General features: G+C 34.3%; 1 protein-coding gene across 1 annotated transcript in view; it reads right to left on the minus strand.

Moving 5' to 3' along the window:
• Window positions 1-10,266: 10,266 nt before the first annotated feature.
• Ltn1 (E3 ubiquitin-protein ligase listerin) overlaps window positions 10,267-14,016 on the minus strand; it is a gene marked incomplete at its 5' end in the record, with an annotated part of 154,912 nt that continues 151,162 nt past the window's right edge. Inside the window, one exon of the mRNA XM_017614667.1 lies at window positions 10,267-10,567. Coding sequence (XP_017470156.1) covers window positions 10,508-10,567 — 60 coding nt within the window. The remainder of the gene's footprint in view (window positions 10,568-14,016) is intronic.

The raw sequence follows: 14,016 nt of genomic DNA on the forward strand, positions 1-14,016 counted from the left end.
GTGAAATGATGCGTATGCATGATTCAGACCCCAACTTTTTTAATAAAATAATTTGGAGCGGTGAATCATCATACAAACGTGATGGTTATTTTAATTTACATAACCTTCACAGTTGGCAGATAGACAATCCTCACGAAATGAGAGAAGATCGTTCGCAGTACCGGTACAAAATAAATTTATGGTGCGGGATTTTTAATTGTCAGATATTGGGACCTGTGGAACTGCCGCCAACGCTCAACTCTCACAGTTATTTAGAGTTCCTTCAGGAACGGCTTCCAACTCTTTTGGAAGATGTACCCTTAAACCTGCGGCGAAGACTATGGCTGCAAAATGACGGGTGCCCTGCTCACTACGGGCGTGAAGTAAGAGCTCATTTAGACGAAACTTATCCTCGCCGATGGTTTGGACGATACGGACCAATCACATGGCCTGCTCGATCACCAGACCTGAATCCATTCGATTTTTTCTACTGGGGCTGTCTGAAGGACAAAATTTATTCAAAAACAATTCAAAACGAAGAGCATTTGCGGGAACAAATAAATGGAGCTGCTGCTGAGATAGCCCGATTGAGTTTAAGATCTGTAAAAGTGTCTTTTCTTAAAAGGTGCCGAGCTTGTATTAGAGTAGAAGGTCGCCAATTTGAGCATATTTGATCAATAAATGAATAAATTTTTCTGCAAATAACTCGTGTATGTTTTATTTCACGTGAATCCATCCTTCACAAAAAATATTGGTAGATATAGCCCTTGTTATTGACTATAGTCTGAATCCCGGTAAGTAACATAAAATAATGTCAGGAGCAGGTAATAATGTACCTTTGTACTATTTAGCATGTCATTGGTCGGTAACAAGAGCAACTTAAATTTAAATCTAGTAAATACATTCTAGCGTGTCTCAGTCCTTTGCCCACAAAAGCGGCTATAACTTTTTTTTCTATTCTAAGAGTGCACCCTTTCTGAAATCCGTATTGAATGAACAATTTTTTTATTTAATGTAATATTATAGCTCAGTAAATTTATTGTCAGCAGAGATAGTCAAAGTTGGGGAAGAAAATATCAAAAAGTTAAAAATCCCAAAATGGTCCTAATTTTATGATGGTTCCTTAATCTATTTTAACTACATTGCATTTGAGTATGGAAAAGCAACTATCTGGAAGTATTTTGCATAAAAATTTACTAAGTATATAGCCTGGTTTGTAGATGCAGTTAAAGAAAATACATGAAAAGGCACGTTTTTTTTCAAAAACGGTAACACTTTTACCACAATTTTTTTTGTTTATCAGAGAGAGAGGTTTTACCACATACTCGGATTTTGGGGAAATTTTTCCTTCACTCTGTCAGAAAATTTTTCCTCGACTTGCAGTCCGTCCGGCGAAAAGATAGAGTATTACCGACTTGGTGATTCATATTCACAAAAGAAAGATGTTGGTTCATAGTTTTACCTTTTCCAATAAATAACATTTTAATCTACATTAGGGTGGACGGGTGCTCTAGGACACTATGTAAAAATTCCTTTAGCTAAAAATTGTTCTCCTATTTTATTTTTTGACTTCATATTCGGCTCTAGAATCCACGCAATTACGTAACCAACATAAAACAAGTGTGGCAGCGCCCTGCGCTAGCAACGAGTGCATATATCAGCCAATCAGACGATCGCTTCTAAAATTATATGTCAGGGTTGTCGCCGACCGGCAAATTAGAATAAGTTGTAGTATACCAAACATAAGGATGGCGACAGTATAAATATGTAGCGAGTACAGTGGCTAGTTAATCAAGTGATCGCTTCTAAATTTTAAAACAAGAGCGGGCATCTGTCGAAGAACTTAAACAGGAATTAAAGCTCAGAGACAATGCACGAAAAACAAACGAGTAGAGAGAAATATACTGGAGAAGCACACGGACGTGCCTGCAACATTACCACGCGTTTATTAGTCAAGTTTACAGCTCAGCTGTGAAAAGAATGCAGTAAATAAATATGCCAATCGTAAATATGCTAGTGATTTTTCGATCAGACCTAATACACGAGCAATGATTTCGACCTCAAAAGATTTTGCGCCCGACGCCGTTGAAAAAACCGCCGCTTAACCTGCGGACACCCCTGTCACCGCCATTTTAAACACTTCCGCCACCAACTTAAACAGCGCCGCCACCACCATATGCTCGCTTCAAAACTTCGAATATAAAAGATTTTGCGCTCGATGCCCAAAATGTCGCTGCCTATGTCATTGAAAAAATCGCTGCCAAACCCGAGGATACCGCTGCCACCGCCATTCCAAGCACCGCCGCCCCCATCAAAGCGGAAGTAAAACAAAAACCGTTTACTAAAAAATGTTTATATATATATATATACGTTAACTAATTGCTAGCTTAGGTTAATCTGGCCGATGGTGGGCCGAACATAGACCGGTAGGTCCTTAGTGTTACCAGTTGGAGCTCGTTTTTACGCGTTAAAAAATACATCACAAAGGATGTCGACGCTTTTTGCGAAATTCAATAGAAATTTCAGCTCTACTCTTGAAAGGTCCTCTAATTTCTCGAATTGGTAGGCTCACAAGCATCGTAATCGTGTTATTGACAGTGCAGAACGATGGCAGAGAAGATATCTCACCGTTTCCCTGTCTCCCGCTCACGACACTTCCTACACCTGACCACGGTAGTGATACCCATTTTTTGTACATTAGCAGCCACCAGGGGCCAATTTCATAAAAGTAACAGGTGCGACAATTGTCTATTTTTCTAAAAAAATTTCACTGCCAGAATTGTTGGCGACATTTTTCCTGTTTCATATACGTTTGCAGGCAACTGTGAAACGACAGTGATAATATGGAATATTGTCGACAATTGTGCTGACAATTGTCACTCTCACAAAATTGCCGCGACAATGGCGACAAAACCAAATAACTCCATCGGAAAGCTTTCACAGGAGAGTTTTGTAAAGTTATTTATATGGTAATTGCGCGAATTTCATTACTTTTCAATAATTTGAATATTTCTTAAAACTTAAATAATGCAAATGCAATTATTGCATATGATTTACATATAAATTTCATATGACCGGCGACAATTTTGTCAACGACAATTTTAAAACCCGACAATGACAATTTGTAACTTTTTCAATGGAATTTCTCATGGAATTTAGGAGGTGGTGATAATTGTTTTTATGAAACAAAACCAAACTGTCGAATTGTCACTGACAACATGGAAAATGTCTGTCGTTACAAAATTACCACTGTCGCTTTATGAAATAGGCCCCAAGATATGCCCCATAAGCAATCCGGTAATAACTGTGCAATCTTCCTTTGGCACAGTGCCGCGAAGCGCTGAAGCTTCTCCATTGGCATATGGATACTCTTTTGCGGCATTCCACCACACTAAAGCGCCATATAGTAGTATTGGTTTGACTATTGGTGTGCAGCACCAATGCATCAGAGCAGGTGACAGACCCCAAGTGACTAACAGCATTCTTTTACATGCATAAAGGGCGTTTCTGCCTTATTCTCTCTTTCCTCCGCATTGCGCTTCCGCAGTTGCTTTCTATCCACGACTACTCCCAAATACTTTGTGTGGTATTTAGTTGACATCTCGATGCTACCTAGCCTCGGGGGTCTCCACACTGGGACCTTATATCTTATTGTGACTACACCACTTACCCATTCAAATTGACAAAAAATGTCGTTGTGCTGGCGAAGCACGTAAAACTATAGGACGAGTAGCCTGTGTAAATGTGATGTGGGTTTATGTTTTAAATATTTTTGTTACTTTTTCTACCAAAATCTAACTCCGATATCCGCTTTGAGCGTAGAATATGCATATATTATAATAATTATTAATAAATGTATTAAAACTTATAAATAATGTTTTTATTATTTTATATTTTAACCAAATTCTGTCTTCTAACAATCCATCAGGAATACACCCCGTGTTGCCATATGGCAACGGCCGATATCGGAGGAACTACACTACTTCCAAAGTTTTAGTCACATTTTTTCCTTTACTTTAACGTTACTTTTACGCTGTATATAGAAGAAAGCAAAAAAATCGAAAAAAAATTTTCTGGGACAATTTGGGTTAACTCGCGTGTATTAGTCAAGTTTACAATAACACATGACGGTAAAATGCCACAGGTCGGATGTCTTGTCGACTAGTGTTATTTTTATAAAAATTGTTATAGAAAGGTGTTAGGCGCGATTGTTCAGATTTGTTTCATTTAAGATTTGTACTAAATCTAAATATCGTTTATAAAATGAGTCAGATAAAGATCTTGAAGAACTTTCCGGTTAGAGTTAATGCTACTAACCGTCGAAATTTGCGCACAAAAAATCTGAAAAGCTACTGAGAAGCTGCTTGTAGACGTTCATTACTTCGAAGGCAAGGAGGTCATACGACGGATGTATTCTCGTATCAAATCGTTCAAGCACGTATTTCTTATAAACTGTTGGAATAATTGGGTTGTTCACACTTGCCTGTTTATCAGGTTATCTGGTTATGTGGTTATACTTTTTTATTCAGTTTACAACAATAACATACACTACAGAATAATAATTTTTAACCAGATAACCTGATAACCAGGCAAGTGTGAACAACACAAATATGTATGTTTCGGGTGTACATGTTTCGTGTTTTTGAGCACTGTGTTTTTATCAAAAATTATAATTTTTTCTTTTTTAATAATTTCTAATTCAGGGCTGCTCAAAGTTTTTACATTGAAGTGAAATCTCAATACATCTACAAAATTTACACTACGATTTTTTTTTTGTAATTTAAATGAAGCTAAAAAGCACACGTTTTTTACGAAGATGGAAACTAAAAAAATGGTATCTTCCCTGCCAGCATTTGGAAAAGAATTTTATCGCCTATCGCTCGTATGTCACTTCTTCTTCACTATTGGAAGTTATCAAAGCGATAGTAACTCATTTCACAAAAACAAAAAACGTTTCTGTCGCTTTTCTATCATCTTAAGAGGAGCTCTGGCGATTTTTGCTCTTTGAACTTTTCAAAATTAACAAGGCAAATCTTGAAAGTTCAATCAAGTAAAATTTTATTTTTGTTTTCAAATTTTTTTTAGTTTTCAGTTAACGTGCAGGCAATCTTCTTCGAATAACTAATAATAAGATTATGTTTAGATTTTAAACGGGTACGTTATTCGAGTTATTGGGGCGTATTCTTGTTTTCGTACGAATCGAAAATGATGAAATTTCGATTCGTACGAAAACAAGAATATGCCTCATTATGTTAATGCCTTTTGACTGCTTTTAAAAATGTTTAGTTGGAATTTCATAAAATATAAGTACGTTTGAGCTAGCAATCTAAGCCGAAAGCAGGATGAAAATGGCGTAAGTAACTCTGCGGCTGTGGTTGCAAGCTCAGAGATACCAAATTTCCTATTGAGTTTTATCAAAAGTTTAACCAACAGAAGTCTTCTTTAACATTTCAGTCTTTATCGCACAAGTTACTGTCATTCCTATCGAAATAGTTCCTAATTGCTGTATCGCATTCGATTCATAAAGACGTGACGTCTTGGTGGAACAGCTATTCCTGAGAGCGGATAAGAATTCGAAAAAATAGCGATATCATCGGCGATGATTTTCCCAGAAATATCGTGTCGTATTAGTAACATCCACAATAGATAATGCTGGCAGGGATTACTGTTGCGAGAAGGTTAAGAAAGCGATGAGAGTATTGTTTAAGATGGCAATATTTCCGAAATGTGGTTTTACATTGTTCAGTACAAATTGTTAAACTTTTGGGAAAGCATTGCCTTATTCGTAATAATTATGAAGCATATTCATAGTTGAAATAAAGTCGATGCAGTAAATATTTTTAACAGATATTCTGTTAAAAATTATGTCAAAAAGCTGCAGCTACTTAAGTGTTGACTTTATATTGACTATGAATACGCCACATTGTTATTTAGGCAATATCATACATATACATTAGACTGCATAACCAAAAGAAAGTTGCGGCTTTTCCGCCGTGATTACAAAATTTATTATATTTTAAGACGTCCACCACAATATTTCGGAAAAATATTAAGATTTGAGCAAGCTGACCGATTTTAAAATACCTCCAAAAATGGAGCTTTTTATGAAAAAAAATAGTTTCTTAAACTATGTTCACATATCAATATTATTTCAATCAAAGCTCGTTTTTTAATCACCACGTTTACACAGGCAAATCTCAGATTATCCGCCGTCAAATTTNATAAATAAATAAATAAATAAATAAAGCTCGTTTTTTAATCACCACGTTTACACAGCCAAATCTCAGATTATCCGCCGTCAAATTTGTTGTGCTTGTTATTCTCACATCTCAAGGAAAAGTTATGTTTCTTCCCTGTGCCACCGTGATCACGTTTTTCTGCTATAATAAGCAATATAAATATATTTTAACTTAACATTTTATTAAAAATACCTTTACAAACCTCTTTTACTTGCTAGCGTACATATTTGTTTACTTTTACATTTGGCATTTCTCCTCTCTTTCGCAAAAACAATTGATAAAACTAGGATGGACACCGAAAAGTTATCGGTTAAATCTGAGATTATTTTATAATTACAGATTAACAAGGGACGAATTTTATATGGCTAATCTCTTGTTATAATTACAGATTAGGGTGTTAAGCTCGAAAATGAGGATAATCTACTTATATGTGAACCTAGTATTAAAGAACTTTTTGAAAAATGTCACCTTAGATGACAAAACAGATTACGCTTAAAAAATCTACATAAAAAAGTTTAAAAAATCTTTTCACCGGAATCGTAATAATGAGATTTTTGATGCTCTTTTTTTACTTTTTTCAAACATTGATTTACGAAAAACTAAAATAACTGGGCCAAAACTACTTTGATGTACACTTATGGGATCTCGGTAGAAAGGTATTTTCCCACTATTGTTATTTATGTGCAAAAAAAAGTCATTCGTGTCCCAAGTTTTTTTTTCAAATAGCAACACATCTTAATTCAACTTTGAATGATGTTCCTTCATCGTACTTTTCTCTTTGATCCTTTGAATGAGCTTGTTAGCAAAGAAATAAAAAAGGTGAAAAAATACCTTTCCAATGATACCTCACAAGTCTAAATCGGAAGAGTGTAGGTTCAGTTATTCAAGTTTTTCTTATACCATTCTTTGAAAAAAGTTAAAAAACAGAATCAAAAATCTCATTATTAGATTCCTTTCAAATTTTTTTTTAATTTTTTATATACATTTTTATACAAATTTTGTAAGCTTAAACCGTTTTGTCATTTTAGGGGATTTTTTCAAAAAACATCTTCAAGAAACTATTTTTATTCATAAAAAAACTCCATTTTTGGAGGTATTTTCAAATCGGTCCAGCTCGCTTAAATCTTAAATTTTTCCGAAATATTTTGGTGGACGTCTTAAAATATAATCAATTTTATAATTCCGATGGAAAAATAGCACCGATTTTTTTTTGTATGGGGAGTGGTGTAGTCTAATATACATATATAACAGCAATAATTTTTTTTTCTTAACGGTAAATGTATTTTATGTTGAAAGTTTAGTCTGAGTATATAATCGGTATTGGGTACCGAAAAGAAAGTATTGGGTACCGAAATCTTTTTGAAGTATTGGTGGTGCCAGAATATTTTTGTACCCTATCCCCATATCGGGCCGCAGTTATCCCCAAAAAATCCGCATTTTTTCTTTTAAATCCTCATTTAAATCCCCTTTAGTAAGAAATAAAAAAAGCATGTATTCACATTTGTGTTAGTTCATTTTAATCCAGTTTTCATTTTAATACAGTTTTCATTTAAACACAGTTTTCATTTTATTACAGTTTTCAATACTTTGCTCTACACATTTTCAAAAATTTATATATGTACATGTACATACGTACATTTATTTTCTTTTAAAATATAATTCAATCTACAACAGAAACAGCATAAATAAAAGTGTAAAGTAGTGTAATAAAGTAGAAGTCTCAAATAGCTAAAGAATACCATTTATTTTTTAGAATTTCTTTCGTGGAGGTTGTTGCGAAAATTGTTTGCTCAGTGAAAGCCAATCACAGCAGACATCTGCGCCGAATAATGTTTTGACGGCGTTAGGAAAACCTTACAAACATATCGCGCAAAAAGTATGTACTAATAAAATCTTTATTCGAGAAATTTTTATGGGCAGCCAGAAAAATATATGTTTTAATTTCAATATCAAAGTTTTAAACCAAACAAAAATCCCCACATCCCCAAACGAAAAAATCTATACCCAAATGGTTTCATAAATCCTCAAAATGGGGCAAAATCCCCACATCTGGCAACTCTGCACATCACTAACGATCTCGCCCGGCAGGCGCAACTGATATCGGCGACGAATGAACAAAATGTCAGTGACGCGTGTCTGTGTACGAACCTCTATGAATTTGCATTGCGGTAGTCGCTTAGAGACTAAAATCGTCGGGTATCAAAGATTTGCCTTGTGTAAAAAGGGCCTTAGTGAATGAAAATATTTTTAACAATGGGAGTGTTTACATATGTACAGTCACTCACAGAAGTATTCGTANTAAAAGGGCAGGTAACGCGCAACTGATATCGGCGACGAATGAACAAAATGTCAGTGACGCGTGTCTGTGTACGAACCTCTATGAATTTGCATTGCGGTAGTCGCTTAGAGACTAAATTCGTCGGGTATCAAAGATTTGCCTTGTGTTAAAAGGGCAGGTAATGCGCAACTGATATCGGCGACGAATGAACAAAATGTCAGTGACGCGTGTCTGTGTACGAACCTCTATGAATTTGCATTGCGGTAGTCGCTTAGAGACTAAAATCGTCGGGTATCAAAGATTTGCCTTGTGTAAAAAGGGCCTTAGTGAATGAAAATATTTTTAACAATGGGAGTGTTTACATATGTACAGTCACTCACAGAAGTATTCGTAAATTAGTTTTTTCACATAAATCTTTTTCGTTAATTTTCATTTAAAATATAGCCCATTCTATAACAAAAACCATATAAATCATTCTTGCAAACTTTGTACAAAATTCATAAAATTAATCGAACTTAAAAAAATGTTCATCAAAATTTCAAACTTTTTATTCTGAATTTGTAGAAAATTTTTTGGTATTTATGATAGAAAACATTTTGTAATATTGTGAAAAAACTAATTTACGAATACTTCTGTGGGTGACTGTATGTATATTTATGTGGAATAATACAGTGTGTTAAGAAATGATAGCGACCTAAAATTTTATATTTTCATTCATATTCCTGGGATATAATCGCGTACAAAAGTCCCACTTTAAGGCGTTTGTAAATGATAGCACCATTGAAGCAATAGTGTGGACAGGGGATTGGAGTTTCTCCATCTTTGATTTATAATATTATTTTTTTTTGGCGCCCTGCGCGCAGTTTGCCGGACATTTGTTGACATTATGTTTCAAAAGGCCACGCTCATGGGCGTACGTTACTTGCATGTTACAAAATAAAAATATATTTTAAGAATTTCAGCAACACACAAAAATAGAGCGTTCGCCCGAGCGTTTGGTTTTTCAACTGTAAAAATTTTACTTTGCATTTGGCACAGCAAAATTAAATTTATTTGTACATCATAACAATGTTTTCCACCCCGTCTCAGCACGGAGAAAAAAAGTTACCGATTCGCACAGGCCCAAATTTGCGAAATTTCTTTTCTCTGCTATCCGACGTTGGCAGAATGTCAGCAATCCTATCAACTTTACGCGATGTGATGCTCCTAAGGATTTACATTGAGTTAAGATTGGCAATCCATCATTTCCAAAAAGTTTTGGTGCCAACTTGCAAAACGGCGTTGCAAGAAATATTTCGTCATTCGTTTAATAATTGCAAAGCACAACATACACTCACTGCACTTTGCACCCAAAATTTTTGTAAAAAAGATCTGGCGCTTCCACACTTTAATAAACGCCATTTGTTAACTTTCACTATATACGAATATTAAATTTATTTGAAATATAATTTGTTTTCAGTGCTGTCATATTTTTTATTATTTTTTCATTCTATATTTGTTTAAGTAAATTTTTACATCTTACTGGAGTACCTGAGCTTCATATGGGAGGGATTTCGCTTTGCTCTTTTATACATATGAAACTCCGGCACTCTCATATGAATTGTATTTATATGTCAGGGCATGCAGGAGGGCGATAATTTGTTTTTAATTTAAAGTGTAAATTTGGATGCGTTCAGGGCAAAACAAAAACAAATGTGCTACAAGTACTTACGGAGTCAGCAGCTCTGTTCTAATTATTTGAAACTCGATGAAAAGAAATGTTACACAACATAAGCGTTGAACTTATATACATATATTTGGAAAAGTTACAATTAAATTTCTATGATCAAAAACAATAAACGTTGATTATATTTTACTCACGCTCCTGAAACTGAACGCGTAGTGTTGTTATCTATATTTCAAAACAAGTAATCAAAACATTGGGTACTGTATTTCTTATATATAAAATCGTGTTTTTTAAATTAGAATCCAATGTTTTTTTAGACATATCGAAATTTCGTTTAAACTTTATTTAAAATACGTTTCGGCATATCGGACATGTTGATTTACTGCTAGTTGTGAACCACTTGTACTGAAACGGGAAAATATTTGAATTAGTTGATTATCAAATTTATTTTTTAGGCTAGTGTATACAGTTAATTAGTAATATTACAATAACAGTTATGTAATTTTAAAAATAAATTAAGCGCCATACACACTTTTGGTAAGTGATAGGCCGAGTTTCTGCTCCAATATGTGGTGTGCGTCTTGATGTTGTTACACAAATGGAGGGCCCTATAGTTTTACGCCGCGTCGAAACAGCAAATGGATTTCAAGAGAAGCAATTTCGAGACAGAGAGCATTTTTTTTATTTAGAAAAAGAAGCTAAAGATATTTGTATAGCGGTGAACTACCACAATATGAAGTACCTCCTGGCAACACGTTAAAAAGTCTTCGCGTCTTGGGCCACTGTTAGCAATTGTAAATTTTGAGTGAATAAGGACTTTGTTTACCTAGGATCCAATTTTTGTTTGGTATCAGCCCAAACCGATGAACGGTTGTAGAATCAAACAAGAAAAAGAAAATTAAAGAAAATTTCAAGATAGAAATACACTCATATATTTGGCATTGCCTGTCGCTATTAGAAAACCTGTTTTTTCTATTATTAGTCCTTTCATTAGGCCCTTCACATTAGGCCGGGTCGATTGTGTATGGGGGAAAATAAAAGGCATTTGACCGTATTGTAATAGTAATATTATGATGTCTTAGGTCTAAGCCAATTGTTATTGGCCACGAAAGATTAATTTAAAACTTATTTTTAGCCCGCGTAATTGCATCAAAGTCTATGAATTTCGAAAATGAAACTTTGGCTAGTAATATCTATGGAATGCGTTAATTTTTATACACTAGACGATATATCAAATTAAGGGTTATTAAATTTATTACCTCACGTTCATTTATCATTTTTCAATAAGTCTACAAGATATTAAGATAAAACTTACAAAAACTATAATTTGCCCTTATGAATTTTCAATTCTTCATTACTCCAGCAACCAAGTGAAAAATAAGAAAAAGTGAGACGATACTTATTTCAAACGTTTCAAAGTTTTCGGATGTTTATATAATCTTAAAACGACCATGTACTTGGCCACGCCGATTTGGTCAGTTTTCAAGATCGTGCTGAATAAAGTCAAACATGTATTATCCAAGGTTAGGAATCGGTTGATAAGTTAATAGTAGTTTCGAGCACATTAGTATTTACATACATTAACAAAATACAATAAGGGTAAGAAATTCCCATTTTAAGTCCATTTATGCAGTCTTGAAAATCGGAGCGGAATGGTTTCATTAGTCACCGAAGAAGCACATTTTTTGCGATTTATAAATTTGCCGTTATATGAAAGTAGCGGACGTGCAATAAGTGTTAAGATATAAATATTTTAGTTAATTCCATTATGTGAAAAAGTGACTATAGGTAAATACAATANATTTATAAATTTGCCATTATATGAAAGTAGCGGACGTGCAATAAGTGTTAAGATATAAATATTTTAGTTAATTCCATTATGTGAAAAAGTGACTATAGGTACATACAATAGTCCTTAACATATCCTGGGAAATCCTTCTGAGGACTCTCCAATTGGACGATATTGCTTTGCATTCAGCTTGAACGAAAAAAGTCACTCCCTGGCACACATTTCTGTAATCCGGTTATTTTATTTAAAAGTTATTTATACAATTGAATAGATTCTTTTTTAGAAAAAAACTGGAGATCCACTTAAGTTTTTCGATATAACTTTGGTAAAGGTTACTCGATCAGTACGTAATAATTACCAAATTGAAGGCGAGACTTACCGTTACTGATCTATGATAACACTGTACGGCAAAATCAACTTTTTTTTCTGGGTATTGGGCCAAACCAATTTTTTTTTAGGAGATTGAGTGATAAGTAAAACAGAGATTTCTCCGTATTTCGAAGTTAGCCTCCGAAATCGAGATATGGGCCTTTGAAGTTCGACCTTTGGTAAAAAATTATTTTTAATTATTGCATGTAAAAAGCAAAAAAGTAAAAATACAGACGTGGTCCGCCTTTTTCTCATATTTATATGGTATATAGCTTTTTTTGTGAAAACTTACATTACAGGTGCTATAACGGATCAAAAGGTCAGATCTTCGAAAAATTAAATTCCTTAAGCTGGGATCACACGATTTGTACATTTGGCTAAAAATTTGTCAAATTCATAGACAAATCATGTTAACGCTAAATTGCATTTGTCATTTATCAGAAAAGCCAAATATTTGCCTTCTTGTGGCAAATCAAAAACAACCCTGGTGGCCAAATCGTGTGAACGCAATGCTGCTACATAAACCAAATAAAAACTACGCAAATGACCAAATATCTGATTTGCCACTTGATGACAAATGCCAGTGACAAATATACAAATATTGTTGAGCGCTATTGCCATTTCGTGCTTGTGAACCTTTGTATTTTCCAATTTTGGTAAAATTTTAATATTTAATATAATATACGTATCCGAAAACTACCGAAAAATATCACGTTATTTGAAAACAGTAATTTTAAAATATTTGCTCAAACTTAACATTTGAAGACATGTGCATATACGTATTCGACAGTAGCTGAGTGCGTGCGACTATTTGTAAGCTTTCATGAGGTCCCAGGTTCTTATGCCGGCATAGGAACATATTAAAAAGTATTTATAAAAGTATAATTAATTTCTGAGTATAATTAACTATGAAAAAGCATATGTGAAGTTCAGAATGAAAAATTTCAGAAAAACAACCGGAAAAGTATTCGTTTCACAACCCTTCGTGGCACTTTTCTATTCACCTTTCTTTCTGTTTTCGGATCCCTTCCCGCTGTTTTTGCTGGCTATACACATATACATACATGCATATCGTCGCATAAAGTACAAAACCGCGTATCGTCATTCTCCAAAATCGCGTAACTGACATTTGCTGCCAAAAATTGGATTTGCTTACAGAAGCTGTTGGCTCAATCCTTATCCATTCGCTCTAAAATATACTATCCAGAAATGCGATTGCTTTATAAAAAAAGAGAACCATTTTGAAATATGAGTGTTTTTACTATCTAGATAATAATTTATGCGACCTCACATAGGCGGCTTGTCATTTTGTTGATACGCGGTTTTGTACGACGATATACAGATTATTAAAGACGATCTAAATAACACTGTGTGACAGAAAAAAATTATATCGTTTTTTCGAGGCTCACACTTGTTGTAGGTCTATTCAAGCAGTAAAATCGGCATACTCAGAATTATAAATACACCCCCAAAATCTGGGCTTAAGGTAAAAAACCGTGTTTTTCAAAGGGTGACGCACAGGTATACTTGCTCGTAACTTTATTTCTGTTTACTCGGTGAAAAATACGTATATATGTATGCGATTTAAGATAAGACATTTCGCTGCTTACAATAATGTTTAAGTTGATAATTTATCTTAAGAGATGGCAAAGGAATCAGTGGTCGGACTTAAAAAAATTTGTGTGGTAGAATCTGG

Source organism: Rhagoletis zephyria, unplaced genomic scaffold (assembly GCF_001687245.7).
Source record: "Rhagoletis zephyria isolate East Lansing unplaced genomic scaffold, Rhagoletis_zephyria_1.1 Rzeph_scaffold_00876, whole genome shotgun sequence".
Classification (NCBI taxonomy): domain Eukaryota; kingdom Metazoa; phylum Arthropoda; class Insecta; order Diptera; family Tephritidae; genus Rhagoletis; species Rhagoletis zephyria.